Source organism: Zophobas morio, unplaced genomic scaffold (genome assembly GCF_036711695.1).
Source record: "Zophobas morio isolate AGI-343-1 ecotype UQ-CSIRO unplaced genomic scaffold, CSIRO_AGI_Zmor_V1 ptg000023l, whole genome shotgun sequence".
Classification (NCBI taxonomy): Eukaryota; Metazoa; Arthropoda; class Insecta; order Coleoptera; family Tenebrionidae; genus Zophobas; species Zophobas morio.
Genome location: NW_026972128.1, coordinates 11479207 through 11497786, shown reverse-complemented (window position 1 = coordinate 11497786; position 18580 = coordinate 11479207). Strand labels below are relative to the sequence as shown.

The 18580-nt window shown below is 32.3% G+C and overlaps 1 protein-coding gene across 1 annotated transcript in view; it reads left to right on the top strand.

The window, feature by feature from the left end:
* LOC135134368 (pikachurin-like) overlaps positions 1 to 18580 on the top strand; it is a 147632-nt gene that overhangs the window by 105864 nt on the left and 23188 nt on the right. Inside the window, exons 5-6 of the mRNA XM_064063022.1 lie at positions 1511 to 1845; positions 10221 to 10618. Of these exons, the coding sequence (XP_063919092.1) occupies positions 1511 to 1845; positions 10221 to 10618 (733 nt within the window). The remainder of the gene's footprint in view (positions 1 to 1510; positions 1846 to 10220; positions 10619 to 18580) is intronic.

Below are 18580 nucleotides of genomic sequence, written 5' to 3'. Positions count from 1 at the left end.
TAAAAATTTGCCCGTTGGATTGTCATTATCATTACACAAAGTGATATACATATCTTTGCAAACATGTTGATGACGTCATCACAAAATTTTGTTAAAGGAAAAGTCATTTGCTACGTACATACATACATACTTTTATTTTAACTTATAAGGGTTCTCATAAAAATATAAAATTCGCATAAATAAATTGTCTAGTTTTTCGAAAAACCTGGATTTGTCTTATTGTATTTCAGGGGCGAGGGAAGTTCTGTCGAAATAACCTTCAACCACGTTTTTAATGATACGTATTTAAAATACCATCAATAAATATAACATCAAGTATTTCAAGTATTTCAAGATGTACTTAGTTGCAATGTTTCCGTGCTCTAACTGAATTTCAATTTTTTTTTCTGGTAATAAAAGTATGCAAACAATGATCAATATGCGTCGAGCTAATACCGTTATTGTGTCATTATTTTTGTTAATGTTTATTTAATATTTGTTTGAAATGTTATAGGTACTTCCAAATTTTTGATAGTTTTTCAAAATATAATTTGCAAACACAGTTTATCACTTAAATAACTATTGTGTCGCACAAGTTAAATATTGAATTTATTTTTTAAATGTAGAACACGTGACGTGGCGTTTGACCCACCTGATGCTTTTTATAAAATCTCGTTATTGAATTTTTTATTACATTTATTTAGGGTGTTTACCGTTTGAAGGGAATTGAGGTATTATTCTATAAATATTATTTTTGTAGTAAACCAACTTCAAAACTATTTTTTTACTTTGCTTTGAGTAATAATTACATTAAATACTCGCATAAATTATATGTTTCTAGTATTCCTAGAAGTTATCATTGTTTTATCATTAATATAATGCATACCCCATTTTAATGAAAAATAAACTTTGTATGCTTTTTTCCATTTAGAAAACAATTAACAACTGCAGTCAAGCAAACAATCTTTCAGTGTTATTGTTATTATTAAATGTCGAGCAATTAGATACTGGATAGATATAAAAAAATATAAAAACCGATATAACACCACCGACGTTTTGTCGAACAAACACCATATACTCAGTGGATGTAGATAAAGTCACAACTGACGTTAACATATTTATTGCTAAAATATAGCCCCGTAAGCAAGCGTTCGATAATAATACGAACATTTTTATATCGCATTTTGTTTACCATATATTTTCTTCAACTCGAGGCTGAATCTAAATTAGAAGTTAAAAAATTATATTAGGTTAAGATATGTCTTATTTCTGACTTTTTCATTTCAAAGGTTTTATATAGCGTTATTAAAACAATACAATTCCTATTAAAAAAGACGTGTGTCGCTGTTGTTTTTATTACTATTACCATTATCGTTTTCCTAGAATTTTCAAAGAAAGTTTTCTGTGTCTCTTTCTCTGCAAAGATGTGGAATGACACCCCCGAGGTCAGTGTCGGCGGCTATTACCATTACCTTATGCGTAGTTCATTTAATTTCTGTTTCAAAGCTCATTAAACTTTATTCTGTTGCAGGTTCGACTGCGGCTCCGGCGTTGGAGTCGTGCGATCAGAAGAAACAGTTTTGCTCAACCAGTGGAATCACATCACCCTGTACAGACACAGGTGGGACGCGTGGCTGCAACTAAACGGGGGCAAACACGTTCAGGGTCGCTCCAAAGGCCTATTCTCTCGAATTACCTTCAGAGAGCCCTTGTTTATAGGCGGCGCAGGGAACACCACAGGCTTGTCGGAAAAGTTACCAGTGGCAGTTGGTTTGAAGGGGTGCATTCGGCACTTGGAAGTTAATGACCATGTTTACAAATTCGCTCTCGAACCACACGGGGAGGCTTCCAAAGGATACGGCATTGGTAATGTTTACTTTATGAATATAATATGAAGGTAGAGCCGAATCACCATGCCGAAAAAATTCGTGAATTATTACCATTTTAAGCGAGAAATCCTTTTTATTACAGTAAATTTATGCTGACCTTGCGTTTGAAACATATTTTTCAAGTTTAGATGTTAACATCTTCTTAAAGTTTCTACATTTTTTTGTGGAAAAAAGTGATATCACACATCTGTTTTCCTGCTGGAACTGTTTCTGTTTCGAAGTTGTTTTCGTTAACGTGGTCAACAAAAATTGCAAATACGCCGTACGCCAGACCACTAGTTAAATTGTGTCGCTGACATTTTTGTATAAAATTTTATGGCATAAAGGAAGAAAATTAAGGCTTTGAGAATATTTTGAATCTAGTTTAATTAACTGATCCAGAAGCAGAGGGTAAAAGTTGTTGCAAATTCAACCAGTTCTTTAAATCATAAGCATCTGCCAGCAGTTTAATTAGGCCTAAATTTTACTAAGTTTCACAATTTTTTGTTTCATTTTTGCTCGCTCAAAACTACATCATATCAAGTTCACACAAAAAAAACTGTTATCAGAATCGTTCTTCATGTTTAACGGAGTTACTCAGTTTTCATAAATGTTAAAAAAACGTAATCGAGTTAAAATAATTTCGTATTTTTAGCCTCATTAAACTGTCTATTGATTTTACTTAGATTTCAACCCGAAAATTTTAACATTATCGAATTTTTATCAGATTGTATAATGTCGCAGAATTACGTTTTTGTATCCACACAAAGTACGTCTTTTACATTATTTGATAAATTAGCTCATTTAGAAGATTTGTTAATGATGGCCCCAAAAATTAAATATTGAATATCATAATGCTGTGATTAAAAAATAATTATCCTTCACAAAATTTAATAGAATGTTTCAGGAAAATGTCTAGTGGACACTGCATATTATTTTAATAATAACTAAAGCTATTTTTTAATGAATTTATTAATAAAATACAATAATTTATGTAGTTCTACAAACTGTTGTTTAAATCAACTGGATTTTCAAATATGGTGTGTTCAAATGTTACGACCTACCATATTGTGGTTGATGTAGCGAATTTAGAAGAAAGAAATATCACATCTATTACCAGAATATTCGGCTGAAGCCGGTGGAGACAAATCAACCAATCAACCGAAGTCTAACAGTCAGAAATAAATAACACAATAAACGAATTGGTTTTAAGCGTAGACCCAATGCTATATAAGGATTCAATAGTCCACATAATATCATCATTGTCTGAATTATTTATCGATTCAGTATAATAACGGTACATAATTTGATTCTATGCGAGAAGAATGACCCGAACCTAAAATTTATTTCCAAAATACTATTTTTTAGGTATATGTAGGAAAGAAAACATTCTCTAAAACCTTCATTATAGCTACATTAACTTTTCAGGCTATGATAACTATTTGTGAGTTATACAACTACTAGAAAATACAATTAAATCCAGATTGACCACACTTCATTTAAATATTAAATTAGGTTTCTCTTGCCACACACTAAAAGCTCTTAATTTATCGGATTTTGCACAATGTTGAAATAATTAAATTATGAAAAGCAGTGATGATCTTTTTCTCACCAGTAAAATATTTGAATATTTGATATTTGGTCGGTTGAAATAAAATTATACCATTATTCCCTTAACAAAAAGCTCCTGTTATAATATTTCCTTGTGCTTGATCTGACAATGGGAGATAGAAAACTGTGTAAGTCTGCCTAATACACCACATCTCGAAGAAATTAGCATAAACTTGACAATTTATTTTTTGGAGGTATCATCACTGGCAATTTATAAAATTTTTAGTCGGTTTTCTATATTAATAATTGGAATAGTAGTAGTGGCAATAACAACATCCGAACAACCGTTGACAATGGTTGTGCTTAGGTTGGCGTATACAGTGAGGACACTAGAACCAGGAACTAACCTGTTCTAACAGAAGCATTCCGAATCCACAGACATTTATAGGGAACGAAGATAATGGTGATGCTCCATTCTGCTGGAGATACACAGAACAGGGTGCACAATCAGTCCGATGTAGGCATCAAACTTTATAGATTACATCCATCACAATGCATTCCATTGCTGAAACGGGTAACTGGTGCATGGAGTGAACTAAGAAGTATTGGTTTCTTCTAATGGACCAGTGGTTTAAGTTTGACAGAAATTATTGTTGTTTGCAAAAATTAACACATATGGAAACCTCACGTTTTAAAACGGGACAACATTATCGACTTATGTTTGCTTTCCTACTTCGTTTAAATCTCCTGATTGTACGCCGTTGCGTAAAATATAAAATCGTTACTCGTACAAGAAATAAAGTTTAACATGAAACAAGGAATGTATCAGGAAACAAAAAAACAAACTGCTCCTCTTAGCTAGTCATCTCATAAGAACAGTCTCTCGTTACTGTAAGTAGCTTGTGATAATTTTTCGTCTTTGGCGATTTGCCGTTATTTTAAATTTTCTGGGGTGGGAAAGACAGCATATGGACACAATAGAATCATCTCCTGTTCAAAACGGCATTTGAATAAATTTGAATCTATCCTCAGACGAACTATTTATTGGTATATTTTCGCAGGAGCTGCAAATGAAATAAAGAACATCCCATTCGATTCATGAAAGCATGTGCATTTCGCTAAAAACACTCAGTGTTTTACATCCCATTTCTTTTCCAGGAGCAACGTCCCATTACTTCAAAACATGATAATTAAATGTACACAAACTTTAAAGTATCGTCGTTTCTTTAAGCCTTTAGTATCCTTAATCGCGACACAATGTCGGTTTTAATGAAAAGTCAACAACATTTTTGTTGTTTCGTAACGTTCTGAAAAAATGAGGTACAACAAAATAAGTTCTGTGGTGTTCTGCATATTAATCGGATCGGCTGCTGGGCGTATGTGTGTCGTAGGAATTTTCTGCATTCCTACGTCTTGTAAGTTGCTCAGAAGATTTTTTAGTATCTCACAAGTATCACATTTACTTGGCAGTGTTGTATGGAATATTTATGCGTTAATTTGCCGGGATTATTTGAAGGCAGGAACTACATACAAGTATTCAAAGAAGTATAATTTACTTATAATATATACTGCAGGTAAAAGATGAAATCAAAAAATAGTCAAAAATATCTAAATTGTGTTTGTAGATTGCTGCTGTAATCACAGACGAATGACATCAAAGAACGTCATTCCTGTTACTCTAGTATGACTATGTTAACGAAAACGATTATACTTACAATAATAATCAGATACGGCACACAAACTACGTTTTGTGTTAAAAATGCTCGGAAATCATCATTCAATATCATAATATTATTTATGTTATTGAATTCGAATTTATTCAACTGTAAGATCAGTTAAATTTGTAAAATGAATCGATTATTGATGAACCAATAAACTTATCATTTATTTAAAATCTTTACATTAAAATGCAATTTGACGTTACAATTCAAATTAAACAAGTTAATGTGAAATAAATTACAACGAAATTTATCAATAAATATTCCAATAAAATCTAAAGGACACAAACAAAATATGTGAATATATTTCGTTTGTTATTTTAGATGTTTTGACTTCAATAGTACTGTTGCAGCTGAGAAATAAGAGAACTAATTTTTCTTTAAAACTAGTCTAAACTAGAAGTAAAATTTTGACTTTGGATGGACCTGAATTTTTTACATCAGAGCGTATTTTTCTTTGAAGATTAGTTGTTTTTTTTTTAATGACATCATCAACTCTGTGTAATCATTAGATTATTTATTGTATTTCCAAAATTTCAGGATTTGGTTAGATGAATATTTTATACGTCGATGTATACATTTTTTAATGTGTTTTATGGAACTGGTCGTAAAAATTATGAGACTTCAAAATTTATCTGAAAACTTCACAACAGACTTTTGGAAACAACACTATTTTGAGATTATAGGTGTTTCTGAAACACTATTAAATAAATAGCTATTATAGGAAAGTATTTTAAGTTTTTCAATCAGGGTTCCTTTAAAAGCATTTTTTTTTTTATTTTAATAAGTATTTAATTTTAAAAATTATCAAATTTCTTACTTCTGGTCGTGAATAAATTTTTTATTTGTCCAGTGTATTTTTGGTTATGCTCGTGACCACTGATTTCACAAATTCTCCTCCCTATTTTTTCTTCAAGCTGTCGAGAAGGTTTGTAACTTTAACCCAAAATTGTAAACTACTTTTGTACTACCCATTTGATATCTTAAAATACAAATAAGCTAATAGTAACACCACTAAATCGTTAAACCTGGCTCCAGTTTTAATGATGGTGACTAAGTTCAGCGCTCCTGTTTTCATTCAGACGAAAAGTAGGGAGCCTGTTGATCATAAAGTTGAGGCTTGCCATCTTGTACTAGGGGAAAATAATTAAACTTGGCAGTGATTTAATAAAATGTACTGGATACAGCAAATTGTTAGTTCTAATAATGACAAACTGTCTCAAAACGATTGTTTTTCCTTGTGTTCTTCTTCCAATAGAACACTGATTTTGTTAAATTAAGTGCTTAAATCGTCTACACACTCTTAAATATTGGATTATAACGTGCCTCTCAAAAATATGCTGGGAAATGTGCTAAAATTTTGCTTTGTTAAAAATCGTGTTAATTAAACAGAGTGAATTGGATTAGGAGATTATTAACGTCCTGACTCAAAGCGTCACATTTTAAATTTAAGGTAAGTAGGTATGAAGTTGGCTTCTATTGTAAAACTTTCTCGATACTAATTTTCACTAGAGCAGAGGATGTTCGGGTGCTTGTATACTTTTGAATTTGTTCATGAAAATCTAAATGAAGTCAAATTATCGTTCAAACTTTTTTGCCACCAATGCAAAGAATTCATCTTAGGTATCTTTATCCCGACGATGTCTCTCTATTAGCTTTTATAGATTCTCCATTCGACTCACATATCCTCTAAACTCTTTTTATCCAATCTAAATCGTTTCCCCCAAGTATCATCTGAACAACCCTTCGTTATTCATTTATAATTCTCGTTCAATTTTTAAAATCTAACATATGTGCTGAGTAAGGATTACCGCAAACAGTTGAATTTTAACATCAGCGACTGAAGTAAAATTCATTTTGTCAACTGAGGAAAAAATTATGATGGAGAGGAAATTGATCGTGGTGCTGAACATAAGCACTTGAAGAGGGTCACCCTCTGGAACATGTCTCCAATAATTTGAATGGAAATTGGCCGGGTTTCCCTTTGCGTGTGTATGAAGTATTTTCCATATTATCGACATAATATCATTATGTAGATTTATTCGTATAAAAGGTCTACACTTAATGCATATCTGAATATAAAAAAGCGTCGATACGGCACTGCATTTTAAATGAAACTTACGGAGTTACGACACTTACCTTTATGACACCAGCGCGCAGGCTTTGATGCCACGACTTTATGACATCATTTTTCATATTTGCATTTATTAAGTCTTTATTGATTATTTTAGCCGAAGCACGAGTGGAGATTTTAATGGCAAAATAATTGTTTGTTCGGTGTAATGAACTATAAATTAAAGGGAATAAAGCCGGATAACTGTAATGCAGTTCCCACGCTTACTTTACACGAACGCCGAAAGCTCGCTTCTAGCGCTGGTGCTTATAATCCTCTGAACGATTTATAACCATTGATCAATCTGGATAAGACGGTCAAACCACATTCGCACCATTAAAATTTAGACTGCTATCCTCAGCTGTCACAATCAACGTTACTCTGATGAATCAAATGATTTACAACTCAGAGTCCCTAAATTAGAACATCAAACTGAGGTTTAACAACCAATTAAGAGAAATAAGCAGCTGAAAGCTCGTTGACACAATTACGCAAGAGCGATTTCGTGCATATCTAAAAGAAGATTACAGTTTGTACTGATTACAGAGTAAACTAAAACTACACAGGAGGTAAGAAATCAATAGCAATGGCGTTGCACCGAACGTTCCTCTCCTCAAAGGCACAACAGGGACACACTGATCTATTTTTTTTTTTAAGTTGTGTATATAATGAACGAATTTCAGTGGAATTAAGTAAACAACAGCGCTACTAATCATTATTAAACCGTGGATAAAAAACCTGTTTAGACGGGTAGGCAAATTTTGGATTTTCACCTATAAATCACATACCTTAATTAAATCATCTTAATTAATATAACAGGTTGTTAATCCCTCTAATACTGAACCTCGACTCAATTTTAAAAGTAGCAAAAAACTCCTTCGTTTCCATCATATAGCAGGCACAGTATCCACAAAATTGCTCTTCCTAAAATTTTAATCTTCAAATTACTAAAACACACAAAATTATGTGTGTATCGTAACAAAGCTTTCAGCATCCTGACCCATATGTGAGAGGCATTAAAAATGGATCAAAGACTTTTTTATTATGCCTTTGGTTAGCGTGAACCATTTTTAACTCTAACACTATATATTTTAGTTAAGAGCATGTGTGAATTTTTAACTCGAGCTTTACATGCATATTGATTTTCAGGGCCGTTACATTATGGGAAAGTAATTTTACACAAAAGGTTTTCAACCAAACACACTGACTTTTGTAATTACATGGTTTCGAAACTTTCTATATTTCCAAAACTTTACGTTAGTTATATGAAGTCCCATTTATCATCGTAAAAAAATTAAGAGTTATCATATGACATGAAACTTAATAAAAGCAAAAGTTGTTGGCCATAAATCACAAACTACAGAAAGTTTGAAGCAATTATTTTAATAACAGGATAAAAAAGAACATTCTGACTTTTATAACGCGGTTACTGTGGACGATAATGTTTCGCTTTATAAAATTACTCGGCGTAAAATATGCATAGAACCACATACTTTAATTCAGTGTTTTAAAAACTCTCAAACTTTTTGTACTTTATATTCATTTAGTATGCGCCAAGGTCTAAATAGTTACTTCCGAGTAATTTTTATACTTCTTATTAAAATCGTATCTGTTACATTACCCTAATTTTAGCTGTGAAAAAATCCCAAAGTATCGCTTTCACCATCCTTCTCAATTTCTCAAGTTTTTATTAAAAACTCGCGCACACACACACCAAGGTTGGATAATTTTTGTTTCCCGAGCCTAAACTAGGGAAATATTTTATAAGATTGTTTTGATGAATGTCGTCTAATTCCATATATTCTCAAAGGTTCGCAGCTTGTACAATACGAAAATGTAGGGTTCTCGTTTTCATCTATTTGATCAATAATCATATAATTTTTAACCAGATACCACAACAATTCATTCATCGTCATATTTCCTTTAACAGCTTCGCCTATTGTAAGCACTAACATGTGTCATAATTTCAGAAAGTATTGCATTTTTTACCATAACTGAAAACTTCTTAAAAACCAGATGCCGCATGATCAATACGCACCAAATGCAAATTTCTCGAAAATTTTGTATTGATTTATGGAGAATACGACTAACTTTATTCATTGACTGATAAAGCTTGAAGCCACCATAATGTCTCAGAAAGGAAATGGCATATAAAACAATGCAAATATAGTGATTCCCCTTCAACAAAAGGTATAATCAGTTTTATCCCACGAAAGTGTCGCATAATTCAGTTGGAAATGTAGTGTGCAAAATTACTCAAACAATGTGTGATTTTTGTTAACATTAAAAACGTTGGCCTGGTTAACGATTTTTTACCAATATTAAGCTAAACAAAGAACCTTTTGAGGATGAGACTTCAGGATATAATACAGGCATTAGAGCGTTTCGAAGCAAATTACATTTAAATTCAGGAGGACTACATTAATAATAACAGAAATTCCAAAAAGAGAAATCCAGTCTTTCATTACAAGAAGTCCGCAAATTTTTCAAATTACGGTTGTATAAATTTCATCAATGTGTTTTCATTTTCTACTGTTAGAAAAAATGTAATACCGGGACTGCGAATTTTTTTTTAATGTATATAATCTCCACATCTTTTAAATGTCTGGCACAACAAATCCTACCACACCTGAAGCTTGAAAAACCCTTTAATGAGCGTCCTCTTTTGTCTTCAAATTTATCTTATCAACAGTTTTATGCAAAATAAAGCAGTGAACAACGTAGCACCTGGCATAAAATTAAAGAGAAATGTTAAAAATCCAGTCGAGTACAGCTCAGAAAACCGCCCCATTTAGCTATCACGTTTTCACTGGTTGTCGCAACAAATCTTTTACAAACTGTTTTACAAGACTAACGATTTTTTAATTTATATGATTTATGAAGGAACTTTCGCTTTTGACCCATAAATTCTAAAATGAACAATAGCGCCTTCCAAAAGCGAGCATATTGGAAGGTATAAACATTCATACTTTGTTTGTTCTATTTTTACAGAGGAGTGCACTGCTGACCGTTGTAGCCGCGTTCCGTGTCAACACGGAGGCAAATGTTTGACCAGTGAAGATTCAGCTGTTTGTTTATGTCCCTTGGGATTTTCTGGCGACTTGTGTGAGATTCGCGTCGACCTCCAAGTTCCGTCTTTCAACGGATCGAGTCATTTGAGGTATAGAGGATTGGGTGAAGAAGCCCTAACATGGCTAGACTTCGAGATTACTCTAAAACCGACGGCATCGAACGGTCTGATATTGTATAACGGTCATCGAGGTGACGGTTTGGGCGATTTCATGGCGCTGTATTTGTATGACGGATACATAGAATTCGCTTACGATCTGGGAACCGGAGCCGGGATTGTTACTAGCCAACACAGGATCAGCCTAGGGGAATGGCATCAGGTAAGTTGAAAGCAACAAGTGAATTAAAAGAATGGTTTTATACGATCGTCTAAAACTAGAGCTTTTAATGGAGCTTTGTCGAATTAAAAGTCCCTAATTGCAGTTTGATTCGTGCAAATAATGCATTTTTTCAGAATAATTTAACTACCAAGCTCCATTTAGAATTAAACAACGTGATGTTAAACCACTTTTCACGCAATTTATTTTATTGATTATAGCTTTAGAAAGGATAAAAAAACTTAAAAAAACAACACCCAACCACCATGCAATTTTTGTGTACACAAAAAAAATGCCATCAACTTTATACACACTAATTTTTAACAACGGGGCAAATCAACGATTCTACGACAACTGGTCGCAAACAACTGATCGCGCGACAATTGATCGCAAACAATTCGTCGCAGCACAACTGGTCGCACGCGACAATTGATAGCGGCGACGATTGATCGCAGCGACAATTGATCGCACGTAAATTGATCGCCGCGACAATAGATCGCACGTAAATTTATCGCAGCGTCAATTGATCGCAAGGTAAAATTCATCGGGAAGTATTTTCATTTATTAAAACTAAATATTTTGTATTCTGAATTTTAAGTTGCAATAAATTTAGCAATCAGGTAAGGTGTAAATATCGAATTAAAAACAATTTGAATATAGATAAATGACGAAGTTTGTAGTTGCACTTTAAAAATTAAAAAATACGAGCCTAAACACCTTGTTATTATACATAAGATTTTTTATTCATAAATTGTCATTTTGGTTATTTTTTTTAAGAGATTGTTACTATTTATGTCGTTGCTTATTTTACCTATTATATTATAGGAACTAGCTTCATTATAATAAGTCCTCAACATATTTAAAAACAAGTGTTTATTGTTCTTAACTAGATTTATTATACAATTATTTAAAAAATCATATTTTTAACAACCTTTAAATTTTAACACATTTTGATACAGAATTGCCTCTATTGTCTATTCTTGTCTTTATACATATCACCAAACAATAAAATTTATGAACTAATAGTACACCTAGAGTATCCATATGCAGCGAATGTAAATTCCACTGGACGGATATAATACTTATTTTAATCCCTTGTAAATTGCAACGGATCGTTTACAGGGTTTGAGAAAGGTTTACGTGTATTGTAAATATATATTGCAAAAACTTTTGTTAGAGCGTCAAGAATAATTTTGTGTTACCGGGAAATCTAAGAAATGTGGGTACTTACGCAACGAAAAACTTACTTTTTAATTATTATTATGTGACTAGTATTGTACTGAAGAAAAATTCTGTTGTACCATATGTGGGTGTAAAAAATACATATACAGGGTTAGTCACGAGAAAATTACTTCTGAAAATTATTTTTACGCTACCCAAAATACGAACACCCTAACTGAATTTAAAATGAAATGCTTAATCCATGATTGCTTTGAGTTTGGCAATGTCATTTTGACAATTCTGGAAAAGGAGGTTACGCGAGTGTCCATGGTGGTTGTATGTATGTACCGCAGCCAGTTGAAGATCTCCGCTAGCGCCGCTAATAAGTTTATCAGGGCTTGCTTCGAGTGCCTCTTGATCTTTTGCAACCGATTAATTACCAGAAAATTATTTCTAAAAATTCCTTTTGCGATAGATATTTCTGTGACGTGTAAAACAGCTCTTAGATCTAAAAAAAAAAGAAGAAATAATTGGTTGGCAGTTTTCCATGAATGACCCTACTACGGGCTGCTACCTGATTTTATTATTCTCTGCACTTTGCATCCTAGAAAAATTTACAACATGGGCTGGGGAAGCCCACCTACATCCGGCAGATTAGGCAAATAATTCTGAGTGAATAGTCGTCCTTTCGAGTGAAATGCCCCTCAATAAACTTTTCAAACTTCCCAAGCTAAAAATTAGTCACGCCATTGCGAATAACCAGTACTCAGTGGCGTCGTCATCCTGGTCGTTTCTACTTTTTAACGGTTTTCACTGTTTGTATTACTTGTTACTCGTGATGTATTGATTGATTTAAATATTTTAAATAATATTAATTAATAGAGAAGAATATAAATCTGTTATGTGCGTTGTTTTATTCAACAATTTTTATTCCATGAGCAGCTTCAAAAAAAAAAAAACTGTACGTCACTGTCATCAGCAGTCTTATCTGGGTAATGAGGGGTACTGTTTATGACACTTTACCGGTTTGGCTCGAAACCATCATTTTAAGTCTGGCACTTCCTCCAGTATGAGTATATTCTTTTCTCCATGGTCAAAACTAATCTTTTTACGATCTTGTTTACACAAATGGCGTAAAAGTGGAGATTGGTATGTAGGTATTTAGCAAAGGGAATGAGATAAATTATTCATTCTTTCGTATCTACAAGCGCCTCATTAACAGTGTGAGCGTTCAAAAAAGGTCTGAATGAAAAAACATCTTTGGTTTTATCATGGATTAAAGATAATCCAGAACTAATTTGTAGTGACCAAAAAATTGTCTGCAAAGAATGCAGTAAACTCCAAGATTAATTGTTAATATATAAATTCAAATTTCTTTGTACCAAATTTATTAAAAAAAATATATATTTGATTTTTTAAACTATCAAACGTAATGAAAATAATACTTTTTCACTTAAAACTGTAACGAGAGTTTTTTCACGATTTCATTGATTATGATAAATCTATAACTTTTTAATTCGACAGTTGTAATAATTTTAAAACCATTTTTTATTAAAAAAAATGACGTGTGCAATACGTTTTAAATGCTATTTTTTTCACTCGTTTAATTGACAAACTTTAAACTTGTGAGAAAAAAAGCTTGAATCACTTACTCGAGTGTCTAATCAATAAGATGAGTAATCCAAATGAACATTACAGTAGCATACCGACGAGATATGTCAGCATTAAAAAAAATATTTTATAATATTTTCACTTTTTTGCACTATGGTTTAGTCGGAAATGAGCCTAATAGTTACTGTTTTTATGGAACTCGTATGTATTTATTTTGACACTTTTTTAGAAATAATAAAATTTTTGAGAATATAGCACTTTATTTTATTTTCCGCATTCATAACAATTACTTATTTTCTCTATAAACGCTATGATTTTTCGCCTGCGATCAATTGTCGCATGCGACCAGTTGTACTTGCGACGAATTGTGTTGCGATGAATTGTGACTGCGACCAGTTGTCGCTGCGACCAATTGACGCTGCGATCAGTTGTTTGCGATCAATTGTCGCGCGACGAATTGTGCGCGACGAATTGACGCGGTACCAAATCAACATTACACGGTTAGGTTTAAATGGATAAGATTTAAAAAATACTAATCAGAAGAAGTTTTGAAATAACAATATAAATTTTGAGCAAAATTTTACAATGACATCATGGGATTCTTGGTGAGGATAAGCAATAAAGTTGGTTAGAGTTTTACCATTTATATAACAGACTCAAAATACACCCAAAAATTCACAGTTTATAGTTTCGGAAAATATTTGTCTAACAATTCGCCAACAAAGAGACGGAAACAGGAAATCGACATTTTCGTACTCCATAAACTGGGGAACGTCCAGAAAACAAGAACTGAAAGTTTAATCAAAATAACCCTGATACACTATGTTTGGAAATTAACGACATCCTAAAGATGCAATGAATAATAAACGTAAGAACGATCCGTTCTTAACATTGATAAAAATAAAAGAACTGAAGAAATAGGGCACAATATATCGAATAATAAATCGATATATAAAGATTAATAGTAACACTTACCCTTTAAATCCTGCTTTCCTTTCCTTCCGCGCCGATTCTTGCAAACTCCTTCCTCATGGACACAACACAACACCCACCTTTCACTTAAACCCCAAAACAAAATTATTTTTAACAAAAATTAACCAGTTAAACAAACTAATTGACACAACACCGCACACGCACTTAACAAAGTCAAAACCGACAGAGCTCTGTGGCGTAACACAAAAAATTGGTCTAAAGAGTTTAGACAGTACTTCCCTCGCTGTCGGAAATTTGACGACTGCATGCCTATTGTGTTTTTTTTCTCATTACATTTTTGAAGTGGGAATTTAAAAAAAAATTGCGATGACGTCATCAACATTTTTGCAAGGACACGTATATCAGTTGGATAGATGTAGTGTAATACTAAGAATAAAATTATTATATTCTCAAATTTTCGGGAAAATGAATTGGGTCGTTTTGAATATTGATTTGTAATAATCAATAAAATAACGAAACAATTTACTCACGTATACGTATCAGAGGCAACTGAAAATCGTGTATGTATAAACATTCTTAATTTAAGATGACAGGCGTAACAGCATACGTGAGAGTCAAACAGAGAAACTATAAACAAAACGACCATCGGTTTTATTGCTTCGACTTCCGCTTATTATATAAAACATTGGGTTTTATTTTAATTCTTGACGGTGAAATTCACAATTGGTTGATTATAAACATGTCTATTTCACATTCGCGGAACCAAGTGAGCGCATAAAACAAATGCAGGTCTGTAATGTTAAAGTCGATGTAAATAAGCGTGCTACCCTTATGTTTCAACTGAGTTTTTCCTTTAACAAATTTTGTGTCTACCAAATTGGGTTGGTTGGGGTGTAATACTAATAATAAGTGTTGCCTTTAATTTAATCAATAAAATAAATTGACTTCATTAATTTTTTTGAACCACCTCTTAAGAAAATCTAAAAAATATGAATGGAATGATAAATCACAAGTACAAACTCATCATATTTTTTGCATTTTAGATAGGATTTATTCAGCAAAATTTAAGGGTGACGTCATCAATTTTTTTAGGAGGGATGAACAAATACATTTTGAACAAAAGTTTACCATGCTTATAATAACTTTAAAATATTCCCAAGATTTCAAAGCATTCGGTTTTGTAATTCCTGATTAAATCGATAAAATAAATTCACGCATTCATTAATTTTTTTGAGTCACCCTGCATATGCAAATCCAAAAATATGAATGGAATGATAAATCACAAGTACAGACTCATCATATTTTGTACATTTTAGATACGATTTATTCGGGAAACTTTTGAGCTGACGTCATCAGTTTTTTGTAGAAGATAACCAAATATATTTTGACTAAAAATTTATTATGCTCTTTATAACCTTAAAACATCTGCAAGATTTCAAAGCATTCGGTTTTGTAGTTCCTGATTAAATCAATAAAATAAATTTACGCATTCATTAATTTTTTTTGAGTCACCCTGTATATGCAAATCGAAAAAATTTGAATGGAATAATAAATCACAAGAAGAGACTCACCATATTTTGTACATTTTAGATAGGATTTATTCAGCAAAATTTTGTGGTGACGTCATAAATTTTTTAGGGGGGACGACCAAATACGTTTTGATCAAAAATTTACCATGCTTATGATAATTTTAAAATATCTTCAAGATTTCGAAGCATTCGGTTTTGTAGTTCCTGAGTAAATCAGTAAAATAAATTTACGCTTTCATTTATTTTCTTGAATCACCCTGTATATGCAAATCCAAAAAATATGAATGGAGTGATAGATCACAAGTACAGACTGATCATATTTTGTACATTTTAGATATGATTTATTCGGCAAATTTTCGAGCTGACGTCATCAAGTTTTTGGAGGGGATAAGCAAATATATTTTGACTAAACATTTATTATGCTCTTTATAACCTTAAAACATCTGCAAGATGTCAGAGCATTCCGTTTTGTAGTTCCTGATTAAATCAATAAAATATATTTACGCATTCATTAATTTTTTTGAGTCACTCTGTATATGCAAATCCAAAAAATATGAATGGAGTGATAAATGACAAGTACAGGCTCATCATATTTTGTACATTTTAGATATGATTTATTCGGCAAACTTTCGAGCTGACGTCATCAAGTTTTTGGAGGGGATAAGCAAATATATTTTGACTAAACATTTATTATGCTCTTTATGACCTTAAAACATCTGCAAGATTTCAGAGAATTCGGTTTTGTAGTTCCTGATTAAATCAATAAAATATATTTACGCATTCATTATTTTTTTTGAGTCACCCTGTATATGCAAATCCAAAAAATATGAATGGAGTGATAGATCACAAGTACAGACTCATCATATTTTGTACATTTTAGATATGATTTATTCCACAAACTTTTGAGCTGACGTCATCAAGTTTTTGGAGGGGATAAGCAAATATTTTTTGACTAAAGATTTATGATGCTCTTTATAGCCTTAAAACATCTGCAACATTTCAAAGCATTCTGGTTAGCAGATTGAAAATTAAATTTCAAAATGTTGTTTTATAATTTTGATTTTTTTTTCAAAAATCTGGACGTTTCGGGTGAAAAGTCAATTCGGAGTTGTAAACTACATGTGCAGGACTATGTTATTTTATACAATTGAAAACCCATTTACTATGTACAATTTTGAAGTGACGTCATCGCATTAATGGTGGGGATGATTAGACAAATTTTGGTTAGCGTTTTACCATCTACATGATATTCTTAATATAACTACAAAATTTCACAACAATCGGTCGAGTACTTTCGGAGATTATCTGTCTAATAAAAATCCGGAACGGCAGACGGACAGACGGACGGACAGACGGACGGAGAGACGGACAGACGGACAGACGGACAGACGGACAGACGGACAGACAGACGGAAATGGGAGACCTATTTCTTCGTCTTCTAGGGGTCATGAAAGATCGAGAAAACGTAAAAGTAGAGAGTCGGCCGACGGACTCGATTACAATACTTCCTTTGCTTACGCTCGGGAAGTAAAAATGGACAAAAAATTATCGCCATATACCGTATCAAATGTTTTTTGCAGAGTTTTTATTCACCGACACACGCACAGTAAATGAATCTAATTAAAATACTACAAGATCATTCATTAGTATTATTAGCAGAACATAATTTTCGCGTTGTCTGGATGCATAAGAAATTACCAACGTTGCATACATTTCGCCAAAAACAAATTAGAAAAATCAATTTAAATAGGCGTTTTTATTTTATTTTGACACAACACCGAATTAAAATTTTTAATAATTAAATATGCACTGTAGATTGAAGAAAAAATTGTTCAGCCCAGTCTAATAGAACTATAATTAATTAAACATACACAGTGATCCGTTTAAGTTATACGACAAAGCTGTACGTTTACTTTCGGAGCATAAGTGAGGAAAGTAGTGCAAATTGTAATCGAATCTATTTAATATTTTCTCGATGTTTCATAACACCTAGAATATAAAAAAGAGGTCCCCCGTTTCCGTCTGTCGTCTATGGCCTGTTGGCGATTTTATTGCACAAACAATTTCGAACACTACTGGACTGTTTGTTGTGAAGTTTATGTATATTTTAAGAATATCGTGTAGAGAGTAAATCACCAACAAAAATTTGTCTGATCATCACCACCAATAATTAATTTGATGACATCATGTCAAAATTTTGCGTAATAAATGCTATTTAAATTTTATAAAATAATATACTTCTGCAGATGTGCTTTATAAATCCACTTTGATTGTTTACCCTAAACATCTAGGTTTTTAGGATAAACATCAAAATTGTATAACAATATATTTTATAACATAGAAACTGCAAAATCGAATACTCTGAAATCTCGGAAACATTTTAAGATTATCGTAAGCACGGGAAGCGTTAATTAAAATGTATGTTTATCCCCTCCCAATAACTATATTTTTTCTAAAAAGCTGGGTTTGTTTTAAAAAATTTTAGGGGTTAGAGAAATTCTATCTAAATAACCTTGGACAATTTTTTTTATCTTGTTTTTTCCAAATCGTACGTACCTCACTCTAAATATTTTCTTTTCTTGATAAGAGATCATACTGATGTGTAATGGTAAAAGGCAGTGGCGGCTCGTGACGTTTTGAAATAGGGGGACACAATTTGAGTGATGAGTTAAATATGAAGATATAAAATAAAACAGGCTGTTATTAGCAATTAATAGACAAAATTGTGTGA